This window comes from Heterodontus francisci, chromosome 1 (genome assembly GCF_036365525.1).
Source record: "Heterodontus francisci isolate sHetFra1 chromosome 1, sHetFra1.hap1, whole genome shotgun sequence".
Classification (NCBI taxonomy): domain Eukaryota; kingdom Metazoa; phylum Chordata; class Chondrichthyes; order Heterodontiformes; family Heterodontidae; genus Heterodontus; species Heterodontus francisci.
Genome location: NC_090371.1, coordinates 114,051,873 through 114,073,990, shown reverse-complemented (window position 1 = coordinate 114,073,990; position 22,118 = coordinate 114,051,873). Strand labels below are relative to the sequence as shown.

Sequence of the window (22,118 nt, the reverse complement as noted above, 5' to 3'; positions counted from 1 at the left end):
GGGTTATCCCCAATATTGAGGACTCCAGCAAAAAAAAATACATTTACGTAGTCCTGATATACCAGTCCTCTGGAGAATGGTGTGTTGTGAGCATTTGAAAGTTATAATCAAAACTAAGGTAGATAAGGATTCCAGAGGGTGCTTGAGGTAATCAGATTTCTGTCCATTTGGGACCGGATATATTATATGCTACAAGTACAGTGTCTCAAATAATCTTTATCTATTACTATGTTACAAATCTTGCATCTACATGCACTTCCTACATCCCATTTTTCTGTTATAAATGGGCCATATGTAAACCTGTCACATTGTAATTGCACCTTCCATTTGAGGTGGCAATGCAGTTTTGTGTCGCACTTCTACTACATTGAACATCTTGTTGAAATTGCTGTGGGTTTCACTATTTAACTATGAATATTAATGTGACTTGTAGCTTGAATTAAGTTTGTGCGCTGTCCTGGCCTTATAACCTTGCTTCACCTGAAGACAACACTTGGTTTTGACTCTGTTCCTGCATACTAATAAACGTGCAATAACCGTTTTCCTTTGGTTAATTGATGCTATCTTTCAGATCATAAGATAGGAGTTCCCTGGATGTGACCCCACAAAAGAGTATTTAAAAACCACTGATACAGGTTACACCAGTGTTTAGTAATTGAAATTGCTAACTAGTCACAGATGTGGTTATGGTAACACTGTTTTAGCCACACACGCTTGTTTTAATAGAAACGCCTTGCATGCACTTACACACTCTTTTTAATAGGTCCTATATGCACTTGCATTTTAATGTACATGTGTGTGTATTGACTTAAACATCTACCAGTCAGTAACCAAGAGAAGTAAATGCCCAAATATTAAAATAATAAGAACTGTCACTCTACTTTAACCATTGTGTGTTTGTTGGTAAAATAGACCATGAGATTCTGAGTATTGTGATCACAACTGCTGTCTTATTACTTTTTTTCCTAATCAGAAATACAATTAACCACATTTGGATTTCCAGTTTTAGCCACATGTCATGAGTAGCTAATGTATTGAGCAATGCTGGGTCACACACATACCTAACATGCCAAATAACTTATATAATGAAAATAGAAAATGCTGGAAATACTCAGCAGGTCAGGCAGCAACTTTGGAGAGAGAAATAGTTTTAACATTTCAGATAGATAACATTTCATCAGAACTGGGAAAAGTTAGAAATATAATAGGTTTTAAGCAAGTGAAAGTTGGGGGGGCGGGGTGGTTAGAAAAGAACAAAAGGGAAGGTTTGTGATAGGGTGGAAGACACATGTACATTAAATGACAAAAAGGGATGGTGGTGCAAGGCCAAGGGGAGTGGTAATGGGACAGGTAAAGAAACAAAGATGTGCTTAGAGGAGCTGAGGATGGCAGAATGGTGAACAGCTGTTGTCCAAAAAACTTCCTTAATCAAATAGCAATAGAAAATAGATGGCTGTCTGTGGTTCAGAGAATTATGGGTGCAAGTTTAATTGAAGGACTCAAACTACACACCCATTCCTCACGCCCTGGTACAGTTTAAGTAGCTGCCTGTTGTTTCATAGTGAGGTTAAAATTGTTAGCTATATTTGAAACACAAAATTTACCTAACTGAGATTCTAATGAGATCTTGAATAAAAAAGAAAATTGATAAAGTGCCCATGATCTCAATTATTTGTCTTAATTTGTTCAGAAATATATTCATATGGCTGAATAGACAGTTATGTTCATTTTAATTTTGATTTTTATTACCAATTTTCACAATTTATTTCGTTTTATAGTACATCACAATTGACAGACTTAAATGATAATGAGGACCTGCTACTGGAACACTTCATTGGTTTGCCACAACTGAAGCAGATTTGCACTGACAAAGATGATCTAGTTAACTACATCGAGGAGCTAGCAAGTATGTTTAGTTCTAGTTATGTCTACATGTTTTTTGTTTGATTAATGAGCATGTAGTAGCCTAAACCTTTTGTGTTTCTTGGAAGAAAAAAACCTGCAGCTTGAACCTCAGTTGGAAGCAGAAAGACAAGAGCTGTTAGATAAAGTAAGGCACTGGTTATTTTATTTTTACTTTTTTGTATTTTAAAATATATGTTGTGTTTAATACGTTTTGTTTGTTTTCAGTATGATCAGCTAACTCAGCTCAAATGCATCTTTGAGAAAAAATTGCAAAGACAACATGAACTGAGTGAAGTAAGTGATGTCCTTTTTGCTTCACTGTAAATTGTGTAGTTTTAAAAAAAAATTCAGCCAATTTTTGCTGAAAAGAGACATGCTGTCAAAGTTTTTCATCTTGCACTCATCAGGACAGACACAAGAATGCCAAATTTCAAAGGGAGCAACGATTTAAACGGCATGAGAAAAGGGGTGCTGGTTGGTTGGCAAGTCAACTCTGCTCGAGGCGTTGCCATGGAGAATGCACTAGGGAGCTATTGTCCCCCACGCTTTTGTTTCATTCAAAAAATGCACAATGCTTGGACATGTTTCTTTTGCCTGCAGAGCATGCATACCTGAGTATGAATATATGTAGCTTCTAGAAAGCATAAGTGAGCCACATTGCGAGCTCAACTGATGATAAATTGTTAGTGTAATTCTTTGTTACAGTATAATGTGATTCTGCATTTGGACAGCACTTGCTGAACAACCCCAAGTGTGCTAAGAATTGTACTAACAACCAATTTAAGATGATCAGTATAATTTGTTGCTCCCTTTTGAAATTTGGTATTCTTGAGTCTATACTCATCAGTGCAAGACATAAAGCTTTGACAGCATGTCTCTTTTTCAGCAATACTTGCACTTTTTGTTGTCATTTCCTTTAGTATAAACTAATAGTATGGAAATTTATTTGGGAAAAAAAATCTGATTTTTACATGTTAATTTTGCACATAAGCAAATAATTTCAGCCGTGCACTTTTATTATTCCACATTTTCTATTGAATAATTGCACACAAAGAAGTATGGATTATTGGCCTGCTGCATAAACGTTAGGCAGCCTTTTCTAATCATTGCAGTAATTTTGCCTCATTCTATAGAGCAATTGTATATAAAGCTCACTATCTACTAATAAAGTACAGTTCTTATTGAATTGAAATTAGATATCTCTACCAGTTTTAAATACACAATTAAGGCTGTTAAATGTCATCCTAAAAATGCTGCTTTTCATCTTGGCATTGTTTTAATAAGGATTTGAATCAGATACATCATTGCTTAACCCTTTCAGAATTCTACATTCTTGGCACTTTTAGTAGACAAAGGCAGAATTGTAGATGATCTGCAGAAAGACCAGGTTTGATGAATGAAAAGATCTTTTCTCATCTTTGCTTTATGTAGTGATGTATGCCGCCAATCTCTCTAAACCAGCAAAGCATAGTACAGACGGGGGGGACAATCATGAATCAGTCTATATCCAGAATGATTGGTGCATATTTTCTGTTGTGCAAAACCATGGAGCTTCTCTTGATTTGTTGAAATAATTATTAACCAACCTACTTCAATATGAGTTGAATCATTGGCCTTGATTATTTACAGGGAGGCGGGGAAGGCCGTAAATGGTTGAAGAACCTGAAAAGGCTCGAGACATGGAGTTCCTGCCGAACTTAATGGCAGGACCTTGTTTTTTTGTACCATTCCCCACCTGGCAGTGGGCTAAATTGGTGGCTTGGCCAGTGGCTGGGAGAAGAACTAGCACTAGTCGGGATAGTTTCTGAGAACAGCACGTTCTGGTGCCAACCAGAGAGCAGGCTATACTAGACCTGGTATTGTACAACAAGTTAGGATTAATTAATGGCCTCATGGTGAAGGCGCTCCTCGGTAGCAGCGATCATATGATTGAATTTTACATACAGTTTGAGGGAGAGAAGAATGGGTCTAAGACAGTGGCAGCAGAGTCTTTGAATATTTTTTAAGACAGAGGTAAATAGATTCTTGATGAGCATGGGGGTGAAAGATTATCGAGGTTAGGGAATGTGGAGTTTCAGTTACAATCAGATCAGCCATGATCTTGTTGAATGGCAGTGCAGGCTTGAGGGGCTAAGTGGCCTACTCCTACTAGTTTGTATGTATGTACAGTTGGGGACCCTTCGAGACTATCACCGGCAATACAGAGGGGGATGATCAGGGCAGAGGAGAAGGTGGAAGGTCGGCTATCAGGACGTGGGGAGAGTTCAGGGTTGGAGAGAGGTCAGCAGTCGGGGAGGGAGGGAGGCCAAGGATTCCTTGTGGGCCGGGAGGAGCACTTTTCCTTTGCGCCCATAGGAGCACTCCGAAAGGCACCTCACATGTGCAGCCAGCAGCTCCAGCCTCCCTTTGCTGAGTTTCCTGATCCCTAGCAAACCCGCGCAACTGCAGTTAATTTTAATTCAGGCTCCCAATTGCACTGTGGGAGCCTGATTTCAATACATTAGATTAGATTAGAGATACAGCACTGAAACAGGCCCTTCGGCCCACCGAGTCTGTGCCGAACATCAACCACCCATTTATACTAATCCTACACTAATCCCATATTCCTGCCAAACATCCCCACCTGTTCCTATATTTCCCTACCACCTACCTATACTAGTGACAATTTATAATGGCCAATTTACCGATCAACCTGCAAGTCTTTTGGCTTGTGGGAGGAAACCGGAGCACCCGGAGAAAACCCACGCAGACACGGAGAACTTGCAAACTCCACACAGGCAGTACCCAGAATCGAACCCGGGTCCCTGGAGCTGTGAGGCTGCGGTGCTAACCACTGCGCCACTGTGCCGCCCCTTATTGGATTGTCCCACCTCTACACGATGGGACACACCAATGGCACAATTCTGTCAGTTTAAAAAAAAAATAGTGGGTGCATGCTCACAGCGCATTGGACACTATCCCCATATTTAAATCTTTAACCCTCACCCCACCACCCCTGACCCCCTCCTGCCCTTTGTGGAGGGAAGTGGTGTACTTCCAGCAGTAGCCTCGAGTGTGAAATATCCAGGAATATGTATTAAGTATTATGAGACCATGTACTAAGCAACCACCAGCTTTAAATAAGTGTAGACTTTTAATGACTGAAATTTTGGGTTCCTTCAGGGTTGCAGTTTAAGTGCCCTGCAGGCCAGGTTGAAAGTAGCAGCTCATCAAGCAGAAGAGGAATCTGATGTGATTGCTGAGGAATTCCTTGAGGGCAAGGTTGAAATCGATGATTTTCTCAGTAGTTTCATGGAAAAAAGAACAGTATGTACCAAAACCAACTTTCTATGGATACATGATCAGTTTGTGCTGCTTCCCTCAGGGGGAGAAGTGTATTTACTTATTCCTTTGTTTAAAAAAAAAGAGTACTTTTTCTTCAAAGTTTGCTCCCATTTCTTACAGAAGTAAATATACAAGCAGATTTTCTTTTATATTTTTGCTAAAAGAAATCCTTGTTTTTTTTTGTTTTGCTGTCTTGAGTCTGCTCTCCCTCATTTCTGATGTCACTGAGAAATAGTGCCTCCACTAGAAACAGCATGATCATAGTTACAGATTGGCCTGGGAGCAGCTCTAGAGCTGCCCAACCTATGAAAGACTTAGCTTTGTTGCAGCCTAGTAATAGAAGAAGCTACTCTATTATACTGAAACAGTTCTGTCTAGAGTATTATGTGTGTACTTAAGATGTTGCACTTTGTGTTAAATGTGAGCAAATAACAAACAATATTTTTGAAACATTCACTAAGGGGAAGAAAGCTGGTCATTACCTGACCTATGCCAATTATCATGGAGAAAATTTTAACAGCAAAAATCATTAGTTTGTAAGTTGGTAATTGACCTCTGGATTTGACTATTTGGGAATTAACATCATAGGAGGTCATCTTTTGAAAATAGAAGTATATTTTGAATAAATAATCCCACTGGATTTTCCTTCTTCAGTGTTTGCATAAAATATGCAGATCATTTTTCAACATGGAAAACAGAGAAGATAGATCCTATTATACCATCCCCTTCAAACATGCTGCTATATAGAAGACAAACATACTAGCTCCTTGTATGAGAATCCATAACCAATAGTGGGTTGAGGAGGGTGGTAGACACAATAAGGCATTCAGAATCGTTCACCAACACACAGTTTTCAAATTCCGGCAAAGGACATTCATTTAACACAGGAATTAATACAGCCAATTTTCTTGTAAATTGCAATTGGAAGATTTGCCCAAACCCCAGAACCTGATTTTTATTAAAATTCCTTATTTTTAATATTTCTGCTTTTTTTTGCTAGTTCATGAAAAGTAGTTCTCCACTGCCTTTTTGTTTCTTCACAACTAAAATCATGTTATATAGTTTTACTAACTGTGCAAAAGGATTGCAAAGTTATTGCTTTGTTCACACCATTTCTTAACAATACTTGGGAATGATATCTGATTTTAGAATGTGTCTTACTTGACGTGAATTCATTACCTGCTGGCTGTTATACTCAAGCACCTGATTGGCATCAGTTTGCCATCCAAATTCAAAGCTGTACACCCTGATGATCAATCCTTCAGTGACTAATTCCAGTGCATAGTGATTATGTTGTTTACTAAGATTTCACATTTTCCAAAGTACAACAACAACTTGCATTAAGTAATGCCTTTGATCTAGAAAAAGAACCAAGGCACTCCATGGGAGCATTCAGACAAAATTTGGCACCAAACCACATAAGGAAATATTAGGATAGGTGACCAAACGCTTGGTCAAAGGGATAGGTTTTAAGATGCATCATAAAGAAGGAAAGGCAGAAAAGTTTGGGGAAGGAATTCCAGATATCTTGAGGTATAGCTGCTAATGGTGGGGGGAATGAAATCGAAAGTGCACTAGAGGCCAGAATTGGAGAAATGCAAAGTTCTCCAAGGGTGGTAGGGCTGAAGGAGGCTAGATACAGAGGGACGAGGCCATAGTGAGAGTTGAACATGAAGTTGAAAATTTCCCGCACCAACAGGTGATGCAGCATACCAAATATCCCAATATTGGGTGAGCTGCCTCTGGAAGTGCCAGTAGCTCAGTGGCTTTGAAAGAGGGAGGGACAGTCCCGGAAGGGAGAGAACCATTTACAGTGTGAATAGCATATGAGCCTGGGGGGGTGGGGGCACGATTAGATGGTCAACAGTTTAGTGGCATTGGTGTGAGGGAAGTAGGAGGTGGGCCTAACGGTGAAGGAATAAAGGGATGTTAGTGTCCCCATAGCATCTAAATTAATATGTAGTTTTAAAATTTTAATTGGAAATGGCACAGAATAATTGTAGGACACAGTGCTTCCCAATTTGATACTATAATTTCCAACACGTGGAGAATATTAGATTATACCTTTTATTGTTTCTGATGTCATTAGTTGAGAATATGCAACATGAGTGTGGATATTTTTAGAAAGTACACCAAAATTATCACTTGCACCCTTATAAAGCTTTCTTTGCTTTATCAGATTTGTCACTGTAGACGGGCGAAGGAAGAGAAGCTTCAGCATTTGATACAACATGGACAGTTTCACACACTATAGGTAAGGTTTGATTGTATGGATTCCCCTAAGAATCTTAAGGTAGTGTAAACTAAATCTTTATCATTGGTGGTCAGCTGATGAGAATGTATTCTAGTCACTTCCTATTTTTAATGTTTCAGTCGGATGTTCGTGCACACTCTGCATTTTCCATTCTTTTGCAGGAATCTACGGTTCTGTAATGTTGTTTCTACAATGGTTTACTAATGTGCCATCATTTCTATATCTTGAATATGCCAGTTAAGTTTATTAAGTCATTACAACATCAGGGCTTTTAATTAAGTCTGTAATGTTCTCCACATACTCTCGGCCCACTCTTGCTCACTCACAATACCCATGAATATTACTCTTTCAAGCAACTGTATAATTTTTTTTTTAAACCTTGCTTCAACAAGTTTTGGCATTCTGGCCATCCTCTGATTTTTCTAATCTCTGTTAACTTTTGTGAACATACTTAAGATAATGAAAGGTGACTCCCCTTCTCTGACCAGTGGCACAGTCTATCATTTATCTTATAACCTACATGGTTGAATTTTACACTAGATATTATTTAGATTCAGTGTTACCAACTACTCCATTTAGCAGTACTCGTATCCCCTAGGGTCTAGTATGTGTCCAATATTTAGATTAACAATAGCAAGACGCAGGAATTGAAGAGAGAATTCTTGCCGTACTGGAAACACCACTTGCTGGCACGTGGTACTCCTGATCGGTAGGTGGAAATATACATTCTTATCAGACCCAGCCTCAAACTATAAATTGAACTATTTACACAACATAGAATAAATATAGTTAATTAACAGTATCCACTACAAAACAGTAGATTTACAATAAATAGCCTTGGTTATCTTTCACAATACATTTCAAAACTATATAAAGGCGCTTCTGTCTAAGCTAGTTCTCTCTACATTGAACCTTGAAAACATGCTCATTTCTTGTGTTATCAATTGTTACATGAGGTCAAATTAACATACACTTTAGGCTGTAGACGACAGACTGAACTGTGCTGTGTGGCACTACCATCGTGCTAAATGGGATAGATTTCAAACAGAACGAGCAATGCAAAACTGGGCATCCATGAGGCGCTGTGGGTCATCAGCAGCAGCAGAATTGTACTCGACCACAATCTGTAACCTCATGGCCCGGCATATCCCCCACTCCACCATTACCATCAAGCTGAGGGGCCAACTGGGGTTCACTGTAGAGTGCAGGAGGGCATGCCAGGAGCAGCACCAGGCATACCTCAAAATGAGGTGTCAGCCTGATGAAGCTACAACTCAGGACTACATGCGTGCCAGTGTAAGCAGCATGCAATAGACAGAGCTAACCAACAGATCAGATCGAAGCTCTGCAGTCCTGCTACATCCAGTCATGAATGGTGGTGGACAATTAAACAACTAATTAAACAGGTGGCTCCACAAATATCCCCCCCCCCCCCTTCAATGATGGGGGAGCCCAGCACATCAGTGCAAAAGATAAGGCTGAAGCATTTGCAACAGTCTTCAGCCGGAAGTGCCGAGTTGATGATCCATCTCGGCCTCCTCCTGAAGTCCCCAGCTTTACAGATGTCGGTCTTCAGCTAATTCTATTCCCTCCACATGGTATCAAGAAACGACTGAAGGCACTGGATACTACAAAGGCTATGGGCACTGACAACATTCCGGCAATAGTACCGAAGACCTGTGCTCCAGAACTTGCCGTGCCCCTAGTCAAGCTGTTCCAGTACAGCTACAGCACTGGCATCTACCCAGCAATGTGGAAAATTGCCCGGGTATGTCCTGTAGAAAAAAAGTAGGACAAGTCCAACCCAGCCAATTACCGCCGCATTAGAATACTCTCAATCATCAGTAAAGTGATGGAAGATGTCGTTGACAGTGCTATCAAGCAGCACTTAGCAATAAACCTGCTCAGTGACGTTCAGTTTGGGTTCCGCCAGGGCCACTCAGCTCCTGACTTCATTACAGCCTTGGTTCAAACATGCACAAAAGAGATGAACTCGAGGTGAGGTGAGAGTGACTGCCCGAGACATCAAGTAGCCCTAGCAAAACTGGATTCGATGGGAATCGGGGAAAATACTCCGCAGGTTGGAGTCTTACCTAATGCAAAGGAAGATGGTTGTGGTTGTTGGAGGTCAATCATCTCAGCTCTAGGACATCATTGCAGGAGTTCCTCAGGGTTGTGTCCTAGGCCCAACCATCTTTAGCTGCTTCATCAATGACCTTCCTTCAATCATACTTTCAGAAGTGGGGATGTTCACTGATGACTACACAATATTCAGCAGCATTCACGACTCGGATACTGAAGCAGTCAGTGTCGAAATGCAGCAAGAGCTGGAAAATATCCAGGCTTGGGCTGATAAGTGGCAAGTAACATTCACGCCACACAAGTACCAGGCAATGACCATCTCCAACAAGAGAGAATCTAACCATCTCCCCTTGACATTCAATGACATTCCGATCACTGAATCCTCCACTTTCAACGTCCTGGGGGTTACCATTGACCAGAAACAACTGGAGTAGCCATATAATTACCGTGGCTACAAGAGCAGATCAGAGGCTAGGAATCCTGCGGTGAAAAACTCACCACCTGACTCCCCAAAGCCTATCCGCCATCTACAAGGCACAAGTCAGGAGTGTGACGGAATACTCTCCACTTGCCTGGATGGGTGCAGCTGCAACAAGACTCAAGAAGCTCGACACCATCCAGGACAAAGCAGCCTGCTTGATTGGCACCCCATCTACAACCTTCAATATTCACTCCCTCCACCGCCAACGCACAGTGGCAGCAGTGTATATCATCTACAAGATGCTCTGCAGCAACACACCAAGGCTCCTTCAACAGCACCTTCCAAACCCGTGACCTCTACCACCAAGAAGGCCAAGGGCAACAGATGAATGAAATACCACCATCTGCAAGTTCCCCTCCAAGCCACACACCATCCTGACATGGAACTATATCGCTGTTTCTTCACAATCGGTGGGTCAGAATCCTGGAACTCCCTTCCTAACAGCACTGTAGGTGTACTTTCCCCACATGGACTGCAGCAGTTCAAGAAGACAGCTTACCACCACCTTCTCAAGGGCAACTAGGGTTGGGCGATAAATGCTGGCCTAGCCAGCAATGCCCACATCCCAGGAATGTATTTAAAAATAAATAAACAGAGCCTATAATTACAATTATTTGGCAAGAGTTATCCATCTGAAGGATGACAAAGAATTGTAGGTACTGCCCCATCTCTCAGATCTGGCCTGTGTCTTCACTGCTGATTTTATGTTGAGCAAGAATCACTAACTCAGAATGTCAGTTGTCTATAAAGTTTTAGAATCAGTTTAATTCATGTGTGCCAACTACTTTAAATGATTTGTTAGACTAGACCCATCACCATGCAGTGATAGCAGTCTGTCCATGCATTCCTGAGACTCCCAGAAATGCATGTCTGTGCCTTCCCTCGGAGTGAACCAGACTGTAATATAAAATAGCTCGCAGAAAATACCAAGTAGTAAAAGACACTAAACTTGTATGTTCTGTGGCTATAAATAACAAGATTTGAAAAGCAAGTTTAAAGACAAAAATACTTCCTTTTTGACTCAACCTTATGACTTTTAAGGTACCCATCAGTTCGCTCCTTAATTTCATCTGCACTGGAAAAAAGCACCGACTTCACAATTCTCCTTTCATAGGTGTAGCCCTCGGTACCAGTAGCAATCTAGTGGATCTTCACTACAGCCTTTGCTAATTTTATATCCTACATGTCATAATTTTCTACATTGAAATGTCTGCTACCTAACTGCCTTCATGCTAGCTTTTCAATGTCGTCCTGCAGTCTTCCACAATCCTCATTGGAACTTGCCACACCCCCACCTAATTTGGTATTGTTCCCTGCACTTCTATATGCTTCGGAGACTTGGACAACCTACAGCAGGCACCTCAAAGCACCGGAGAAGTACCACCAAAGGAGCCTCAGCAAGATCCTCCAAATCTGGTGGCAAGAATGGCAGCCCAACAGCAGCGTCCTCTCCCAAGCCAGCCTGCCCAGCACCAGGCTGCCAAATCACCCAAAACCAGCTCCGCTGGGCGAGACATGTCATCCACATGCCTGACAGACACAAGACTCCTGAAGCAGCTGTTCTACTTGGAAGTCCCAGGAGGACAGCTGAAATGCTTTAGAGATGTCCTCAAAGCATCCCTGAAGAGATGAAACATCCCCGTCGCCTTGTGGGAGTTCCTGGCTCATTCAGGATGGCATTGTGCACCTCGAGGGACTTCGCAGGAACATGCGGAGGCGAAGTCGAGGCATCAGAGGGAGCACACAAACCTCCAAACTACTCATCTACCTGGCCCTTCAAGCACCACCTGCCCCTTATCTGGCAGAGTCTATAGATCACGCATTGGACTTATCAGCCATCTCGATGCACTTCGAACCGGAGTAGAAGCAAGTCATCCTCGATCTCCAGGGACTACCTAAGCGTTATCAAATTTTGATTATTGCTCCCTCAATTCTGAAGTCCAGCTCATTTATGTATATCGTAACTAAGAATACCCTAGTAGACATCTGTAGACCACTACTTGCCATATCTATCCTGTCTGAGGAGCTTTCTTTTGGGTCTTCCCATTGTTTTGTGCCCTCCATCCACTTCTATATTTCTGTGGCCATGTTCCCCTTAATTCCATGTTGAAGGGTTAAATTATGAAGACAAGTTGTATCTACTTTGTTTGCACTTCCTTGAGGTTAGATATTTGAAGGGTCTCATAATCCAGTTGTTTAACATGATACAGGGACACAATGGGATAGATGGAGAAACTAGTGGGAAAATCCAGGACAAGGGGGCATAATATTTTAAATTAGAGCTAGGCATTTAGGACTGCAATCAGGAAACACTTTTGCACACAAAGACTCCTGGAAATCTGGAACTCTTTACCCCAAAAGGCTGCAGATACTGGGCCAGTCGCAATTTTCAAGACTAAGATTAATAGATTTTTCTTGGGTAAGGGTATCATGGCTGAATGGAGCAAAGACAGGTACATGGAGGTAATGTGGAGATCAGCCATGATGTAACTGAGTACCAGAACAGGTTTGAGATGCTGAATAGTCTGCTCCTGTTCCTCCTGGTTTTCTCTTTTTTTTTTACTGCAGCCAAACACTGGACTGAAGATTTTAAATTAGTTCACATTATGCCCTAGATCTCTTTTCTGATGAGCAAAGTTCTTCCATTACCATATTCTCCTCCTTTCAGTTCCACTCTACCAAAGTAATTATTTAGTAATTTTCCAGCACCTACTGGCCGTTAACGGAAAGACCCACTATGTATATTCAGTTTATTAATACCAATGCATTTTAGAAAAAATTGCACTTGCCGAGTGCAATTTAATGTTTTGACCATTGCATTGTTAATGACAAACCTTTTAATCACCAATACTTTCTCTGGTTTTTCACCCCAAAATACCCTGTCTCATCACAACTCAAGTTCACAAAGGAAATAGCTTCTTTATTGCCTAGTGTTTTTCCAGTAATATTTTTGCATGCCCACCACTACATTTCACTGAAATCCCAGTGATAGTACTGATCCAAATTCTTTTGAATAGACCAGAATTTATTGTAAAAGTAATGGTGAGGCTAACAGCTCTGCCTTATGGGCAGATTGAACAGTGACTTCAGGTGAGCACAGATGCAGAGATTGTGAAAATCCAGAGTTGCTGTTCTGTAAATTGTGCAAAAAATACAGCATCTCACTGTCTGGCTTTCCATTCAGATATACTGAATGTGCATGAAGTTCCTGTGCTTGCATGGTAGATGTAAACTAAATTTGCACAAAGTTAGGGCTTGTCCTTTTCAGTCTAAGTTCACATTTTTAATGGTGTGATAAATCTTAATCACTGCCAAATCTAGGGCACTGAAAATTAACTTACACAAGTGTGGAGCCTTATTCTTTCAGATTTTAACTGGAGATTTTTTTTATTTTATCTTTTACTCAATACTTTATTTTACTTTCTGAACCTGCTTTGGGATTAAAGTCAATATTCTGACTTGCACTTCCTGTTCAGATTCTGCTGTTCATCAGCAAAACTCTCATTTGGTTGAGGAGACACAGTTGCTTGTCTTGTTCACACAGGTCAAAAATGTCCTGTAGAGGGCACTATTCTATTTGTATATCTAACTTGCAGCAACTTACACTGCAAAAGGTTAAAAGATAAATAGGCATGGGTAAGTTTGCCATTTGTTTGTCGGTTATAATAACTTCACGCCCAATGCCCATTATTATATATTTTCTCCATCTCAAAATAAGCAATACCTCTGGTTTGTATTTCTGCAAACTTTAATATTAAATCTATTCCTCACAATTAAAATCACGCACTCCTGAACCATGCTGGCATTGCTAATAGTATCTTTTTTCTCAACAGCTTTTAAGTTGGCATGAATTCAAAAGCCTGCTCTGGACAAGTTGAAATGCATTTAAACTGCAAAGTGAAAATTGCAGATGTATCCATACATTTAAGGAATGTTATACATACAGCATGACCTTTTTGAAATGGTGATATTTGTAAAACCACAATTTCCGGTATTAAAATGCAGTTCTAAATAACAAGTTTACCTAAATTTGTTCCTGTATTTATTAGGTTTCAATATTAGTAAATACTGTTTAAATTTAAGTTCTGTAGTTTGGGTTCCTGTATTAAATATAGCATTATTGCACTATTACTGATTGCACATTTGCTTTACGTGTTTATGAAAAGTTTTTAAACAGTTTTATAATTGTTGAAATTTATTCAGTTGAAATTTTCAGTTTAAGAATTCAACATTGCTGTGGCATTCCATAAGTACATTACAGATAAGCAGTCTAAAGGTCATGCTGAGGTAATTTATTTAGGATAATCAGATGAAAGTGCAGCGACTCACGACTTTACAAAGTAAATGTCTACTACATATATATTTTTTTTTAATTCACTTTACTTGAAATATGGAAATGCCACAACCTACATCACTTCACATTTTTGTATATAATTAGTACATTAAGCATACCATGATATGTTACAATAATGTGACAGATTTTTTCTATTTACAGAATGTTAAGATATACAACAGGATTGTCAACGTTAAATAACAAATATATTTACTAGCATACTGTTTTCATAAGAGGGAATAAAATCTTAACTCCAACATGTAATAGTTTGCACATGTTGAGTTTTCTAATGTGGGACGTTGACTCATGCATTCATAAGTTGCAGATATAAAAGGTAGAGCAGAGTCGTCATTATTGAAATGGAGTTCATTTGCACAATGGACACTTTCAAAAAATCTACTTTTTAGTAACTAATAAAACATAAATGAGTATCTGTTGGCTTGGTTAATAAATCAGCATTTGTTTTGGATGCTAAACTTACTGAAAAGTAACCCATTCTTTTTTTTTAAAAATCCAGTGGTAAAATATGTTGACATACTTGTGCATTGTCATAATTTGTTTCACCCATGATTGTTTAGACTTCTTGATCTTTGCTCAGCCTTTGTAGAAACACAACTGGGGACGAATAGCCATTTATTAAATAATTGGAATGGGGTTAAAAAATACTGGTACATCAAAGCAAGTGTGTTAATTGCAATAGCAAAATTTCTTAGCCTATGTCTTTCAATCAAAGTTGCTAAGTCAACTAAATCAGCCAGTTTTTTGGCAGGAGGGTGCATTTAGAGGTACTCCTGTGTTTTATTACATATTCACATTTTGCAAGTTACCTGAATTTTCTTTCCATAAGTTATAAGGTGATAAATTTAATAAATCACCCAATTTCATGAGAAAAACCTCATAATTGTAAATATAAAAAGGAAGCCAAATATTTAATTGCCCAAAAGTCTGCTTTTAAATACTCTAACAAAATTTACAGCTATACAAGTACATTTTTTGTTTACTTCATTTAATTCCTTTTGTGCAACTGTAGTTGTCTGGAAAATCTAGGAATATACTTTAGATAATATTGGTCCAGTTATAATTAAGGGAAATTCTAGCTGCTCCGTGTTTAAAAACATTTTTGAAAATTTCCATTGTCTTGCTAGTATGAAGACCCTGGAGTCGGATCCTTCTATCTCCTGGTTCACTCTGATGACAGCAGTTACAACTTTGGAACTGCTCGAGTCCAAGAAATTAGTCACATGCTGGACAAGTTGCATGACTTCATAATGTTGGTCAGCTCCCAGACTGGTTTGAAGTCATGCCTCCTGCTGGTTGCAATCGACCTGGTAAAGGATGTTTTGTAATTGACCTTACTAGAGCACCCCAGTGGGAAAGGAAACTCAAGACTCCAGTCTGAGCTTTCCTTCCCTTTTAACCAAAACTAACTTGTCCAACTGTTTCTCCCTCTGAGTAATAGAGTCCTTTATGTGTAAGATTTGAGATGGAATTTGAATTATAAATTATAAGTATACCAAAAACCTTATTTACCAGTATATAACTTAATATAAAATGCATCTTTTGTTTCCACAATGTATGAACTGTGGTCCTTTCTAACCAGGTATCACTGAATTCTCATGCAACAGCAAAGGCAACTTCCTCTGGGTATTCTGACAGATTTTTGCTGCTGTCTTCGCTAGACAGAAAGTCTCCACCACTTGGTGATCTGCAGCTCAAGTCGGCGACACCTGACTCCTGGTCACTATTGCCAGAAAGATCAGTGTCTGAATGCTTCATGCCACGTGTCAGAATTGTAGTTTGTGAATCTTCATCTGCCTGTGAAGGGCTACAAGAAGTGAGTGGTCTCCCATTGTCAGTGTAATCCTGAGGGGTGTTCACTAAACATTGCTCAGAAGTGGAGATTTCCAGTGTGTGAGGCAGTGCGATTTTCTCTTTTCTGTTCCTCGGATGGGATTTATCCAGTCTTACTAACTTCTGTTTAAAAATAATCAAAGTTGCATGTCAAGAAAGATTTTACTAAATAGCTGATCAAATGAAAGCAAAAATTAAAATTATAGAAATACTGGAGTCAATTTCACATATTAATAGAAAATCATGGGAACACACCTATATGTTACCAACATGCATTTCATGTTTGCTGAGAGTTATTGGCAGGTCCTTACATTTGTTTATCCATTTCCACTAACCACCCAACCTCCTGTCTGGCTTCTATGCAAGCTGACATTTTAAATTGTTCCCTCTCCTCCGGTATTGTCCTCCTACCTTTCAAACCTGCCATCATCAACCACCAAAAAAACCCACTTTTTTAAAATTCGTTCACTGGATGTGGGTGATGCCGGAATTGGTTGCCCATCCCAAATTGGCCTTAGCAGTGAGTCGCCTCACTGACAACTTAATGGCTTGCTAGGCCATTTCAGAGAGCAGTTAAGAGTCAACCACTTTGCTGTCACATATAGGCCAGACCGGGTGAGGAGGACTGATTTCCTTCCCTAAAGCCATAAGTGAACCTGATGAGTTTTTACAGCAATCCAGTAATTACATAGTCTCCAGTACTGACACTAGATTTGCATTCTAAATTTATTTCATTAACAATTTAAATTCCCCAGTTGCTGTGGTAGGATTTGAACTCATGTCTCCAGATCATTAGTCCAGTAACATAACCACTATGCTGCCATTCCCTTGACCCCTCTATCTTGCAAACTACTGCCCCATAACTAATCTCCCATCGCCGACCTCAGTAGTGGTTGAATGTGTTGTTGCTTCCCAAATCTGTGCCCTCTTTTTCCGCAATTAATATTTGAATCTCTCCAATCACAGGTTTCCAGTCTGAATCAAAATCACACAATATCCTATCTGACAGGTGGATTATACCACCTCCTCCTTCTCTATAGCCTTTGACATGGCTGAGCATACCATCCTATTGCAATGCCTCCCTTCCATTATCTAGCTGGATGGACGTGCCCTTGGCTGGTTTCACTCTTGCCGATCCAATCATTGCCCGATAAACTCCTGCAATGGCTTCTTTTCCCAACCCCATACTGTTACCACTGGAGTCTGCCGAGTATCCATCCTTGACCGCTCCTGTTTCTCTTCTCCATGCTACCTTTCAGCAATATTATCCAAAGCCATAATGTCTGATTTCACAAGTACACCAACATCCAGCTCTACCTCACCACTACCTCTCTCAACTCCACCACTACATTGTCAGACATCGAGTCCTGGATGAGCCATGATTTCCTCCAACTAACCATGGGAAAGACTGAGGCCACTGTATTTGGCCCCCATCACAAGCTCTTGTTTTTTTCACCAATTCCATCCCCTTTTCTGGTCAACAGCTCATGCTGAACCAGACTCTCTGTGTCCTAAATGACCCTGCACTGAGTTTCCAAACCCATAATTCTCTATCACAAAGACTGCCTACTTCTACCTCTGCTCTACCTTAGCCCATCTGCTGCCAAAACACTAATCCATGGCTTTTGTTTACCTCCAGACTTGATTATTCCAATACTCTCCTTGCTGGCCTTGCATCTTCCATCATACATGACCTTGAACTCGTCCAAAACTCTGTTGCTTGTATGCTAACTACAGCAAGCAGCAGCAACCCATAACCCCTGTGCTCGATATTCTATATTGGATCATGGTCCAGTAATGCTTTGTTTTTAAAATTCTCATCACATTCTCATCCCACCATGGGGCCTTGCCCTTCCCTAGCTCTATAACTTTCTCCAGTTCTACATCATTCCAGATCTTGTGAATCTCCCACTCCCTTCATCCCATCTCTTTCTCCAGAAACAGAACTGGCCTTAAGTACTCTGGCTGCAAGAGCAGGTCAAAGGCTGGGAATTCTGTGGCAAGTAACTCACCACCTGACTCCCCAAAGCCTGTCCACCATTTACAAGCCACAAGTCTGGACGGTGATGGAATACTCTCTACTTGGCTGGATGCATGCAGCTCAAAACACAAGAAGCTTGATTCTAGAGGCCTGCTTTAGGTCAGGAAAAAGAACCCCACCAAACCACAGCGGCCCCGGCACGAGTCCCTCCGATTTTGCCCCGAACCCGCCACTACTCGACCCGACCATCCCTTTACTTACCTTCCTGACACCGAACCTGCAAGAAGTTGCAGCGCAGGCGTGATGACATCATAGTGACATCACTCGCTCACTGCGCAGACTCAGTTTCATCCAGGACTCCTAGCTCAGGTAAGTATTTTATTTTTAATACTTAACAGTAGAGCACTTACCGGCCCGACCCAACATGGCGGGTTTGGGTTGGGTAGCAGGCCTCTACTTGACACCATCCAGGTCACAGCAGCTCAGTTGATTAGCAACTGATTCACCACCTTAAACATTCATTCCCTGCACTACTGGCACACTGCGTCTGCAGTGTGTGCCATCTACAAGATGCACTGCAGCAACTCACCAAGTGTCCTTTGGCAGCATCTTCTAAACCCATGACCATCACCACCTAGAAGAATAAGGGTAGTAGGTGCATGGGAACACCACCATCTGCAAGTTCCTTTCAAGTTACCCACCATCCTGACTTGGAACTATATTGCTGTTCCTTGACTGTAGCTGGATCAAAATCCTGGAACTCCCCAACAGCACAATGGCTGCATCTACACCACATGAACTACAGCAGGTCACAAAGGTGGATCATCACCATCTTCTCAAGGGCAATTAGGGATGGACAATAAATGCAATGCCTACATCCCATGAATGAATTTGAAGACCCTCTTTAAGAACAACTTACATTTATATAGTAATGTAATTTTACTATTACATTAGTAATAGTAATAGCGCAGCGGTTAGCACCGCAGCCTCACAGCTCCAGGGACCCGGGTTCGATTCCGGGTACTGCCTGTGTGGAGTTTGCAAGTTCTCCCTGTGTCTGCGTGGGTTTTCTCCGGGTGCTCCGGTTTCCTCCCACAAGCCAAAAGACTTGCAGGTTGATAGGTAAAATTGGCCATTATAAATTGTCACTAGTATAGGTAGGTGGTAGGGAAATATAGGGACAGGTGGGGATGTTTGGTAGGAATATGGGATTAGTGTAGGATTAGTATAAATGGGTGGTTGATGTTCGGCACAGACTCGGTGGGCCGAAGGGCCTGTTTCAGTGCTGTATCTCTAATCTAATCTAATCTAAAAAACCAGGTGCTTCACAGAAGCCTGAGCCACAGAAGGAGATTTTAGGACAAATGACCAAAAGTTTAGTTCAAGAGGCAAGTTTTAAGGAGCAACTTAAAGGAAGAGAGGTTTGGGAGGCAATGCCAGAGCTTAGGGTCTACCTTAAAATCTATTTCTTTGACTACTACACTTTTGATCACCCCACCTTCTTTGCTTCACTGTCAATTACTGTCTAATAAAAGCTCACTACCACCTTCTCAAGGGCAATTAGCGATGGACAATAAATGCTGGCCCAGCAAGCACTGCCTACATCCCCACGAACGATTAAAAAAAATTACACTCCTAGATTAAATGTGCTGCATTGTTGAACTAGGGGCCAATACCTGGGGGAATGACCAAAATCTGAGACTGAAGGTTTTGTTAAGATGAAAGTGATGGAATAGTTGAGCAAATTGATGGCTAGAGAAATCTCCAGTGAATGGTGGGGTAGTTAGGGGGTTGAAACTACAGTTAAAAGTAATTTGAGGTAGAATTCATTTTTCCAGCATCAGATGCAGAAGGAAGTGAGGTTGGAGTTTGAATCAGAGTATGAGGGAGGAAATGGGAATGACTATCTGAGAAAGTAGGGAAACGTGATGATAGACGTTGTGGATTCAGCTTCCACCACCACCACCACCACCACATAGCCCTTTTCTTTCACAGGTACTGCATTAATTTCTGACTGATACAAATAAATTCTACATTGCCAGTCAAACTTAAAAGCCCCAGATTGAAAAGCAAATAAGAGACAACTATTAATACAAGCATGACACATTGTGAAATACTTGTGAATTGAGCTACCTGAATTGCACTTGCTGACCAAGCATTCTCACATCGCAATGATTTTTTTTTTTGTTTAAAAAAACAGCTTACAACCTATACAGTGAATGCAGAACAGCCGGCTGTGCAAAACAATAGCCAGCTGAGAGAGGCAGTGACAAATGACAACTCCCAGTTAATGAGAAATGCTGGATTCCATTTCCATCATAGCTGCAAGACAAAAGGCATGAAGGATCAGTAGCACACTGGTTATGTTACCAGACTAGAACTCCAAAGACGAGTTCAAATCCTATCACTGCTGGATTTAAATTCAGTTAATTGAATAAATCTGGAATTAAAAAGCTAGTAACCACAGGCCTGTATAGCTCGTAAGCCTTCATTATGTCCTTTTCTTTTTTAAAAAAACCATGGCAACTGCTATACCACCCCAACTCAAAACATGGTTGATCTTTAACTCCCTTGATGGCAATTTGAACTACAACTATTAAACATAAGCTTGAAGCCACCTGGCTCTTCAATTACAAATAAACAATGCAAAAACCTCTTAAAAGTGGCTGAGAGGCACTGGAGAGTAAGTAACTGTATCCAGTGAGCAGTTCAGCTGTACAGATGAGAACGTCCAGTGTTAAATGCGCTGAAATAGTTTGCTCATCAAGTCGACTGTACTAGAATTGTTCTCAGTGCCATTAAGGGATCAGCAAGACTTGTCACTTTTGATTATCAACCTGTAAACCTGCTGGACTTCAGGTGAGGAGGAGGTCAAGTTCACCAGTAATGTCAACCAAAGGTTAACATAAATGTCAGGCTGCAGTACATTTTTTATATGCTTTCCCTGGAGGTCCAGGCAGACTGGTTAAAGAATATCAAACAGAAGTTTTTGAACTTGCTTTCGAAGGAAAAATCTCTGGATTATAAATTTAACTTAAATGCAGAGGGACAAAGGGTGGATTGGCCATATCAGATCTAAAATTATACATTCAAACTTTGAACCATGACACATAGGGAGTTAAATTGGATAACCCCCAAAAATGGGTGTGGGGATCACAGTACATGATTACCAGTCCCCAATGTTTGCATTGCAGGCAGCATATTAAATTTGTGCTCCCTGCTGTTTTAAATGATTTCTGCACACATCTAGCATTACCCATGCTGTTCATTGGCTGCATGCACCAACAGGGGCCTGATATCACCAGTGGCTATTTAAAGGCTGCTTAAAGGGAATGTGCATTGTGGCTGCAAGAAAATCAGCGTTGTAAATTATTGAAGAATGGCTGAACATGTGACAGAGTGTGTACTAAGGTTTTCTGATAATGCACTGGAGGCCTTGGTGCAAGATATGGAGAGGGGAGACATCCTATATCCCCAGGGGTGCAGGAGACCCTTGAGACATACGTTCAGGAGGCAGTGGGAAGAAGTAGCAGTGGAGGTCAATGCTAGGAGTATTGATCCAAGAACATGGATGCAGTACAGGAATAAGTTTAACGTGAGTTATCAAGGTAAGAAAGTTCAATCTTCAAATGGCATAAAATACCAACTGCACCAATAGCTTCATTCACTGCTCAAATCACTATTCCCTCATTACCCACCTACCGACAATCTATGTCACGAATATAGATTGTAAATAGCTGAGGCCCGAGCATTGATCCTTGCAGTCTGCCAACCTGAAAATGACCGGTTTACTTCTACTCTCTGTTTTCTGTCCTTTTACCAATCCTCTATTCATACAGATGTCCACCAAAGCTACTAAGTATCATAACCTCATTCCATGACAATATGAAAGGCACAATTCAGCATA

At 40.7% G+C, this 22,118-nt stretch overlaps 2 protein-coding genes across 5 annotated transcripts in view; one reads left to right on the top strand and one right to left on the bottom strand.

Moving 5' to 3' along the window:
- Positions 1-16,378, top strand: part of vps37a (VPS37A subunit of ESCRT-I) — a 49,679-nt gene extending 33,301 nt beyond the window's left edge. For 2 of the 4 annotated variants that reach the window (XM_068034756.1, XM_068034727.1), the window contains 6 exons: positions 1,779-1,906; positions 1,992-2,050; positions 2,131-2,199; positions 5,068-5,211; positions 7,409-7,483; positions 13,880-14,069. In XM_068034756.1, the coding sequence (XP_067890857.1) occupies positions 1,779-1,906; positions 1,992-2,050; positions 2,131-2,199; positions 5,068-5,211; positions 7,409-7,483 (475 nt within the window). In that variant the 3' untranslated portion in view covers positions 13,880-14,069. The other 2 variants (XM_068034746.1, XM_068034737.1) reach the window with 2 other exon arrangements.
- mtmr7b (myotubularin related protein 7b) overlaps positions 14,271-22,118 on the bottom strand; it is a 128,261-nt gene continuing 120,413 nt past the window's right edge. The window contains exon 14 of the mRNA XM_068034711.1: positions 14,271-16,353. Within this exon, the coding sequence (XP_067890812.1) occupies positions 15,994-16,353 (360 nt within the window). The 3' untranslated portion in view covers positions 14,271-15,993. The remainder of the gene's footprint in view (positions 16,354-22,118) is intronic.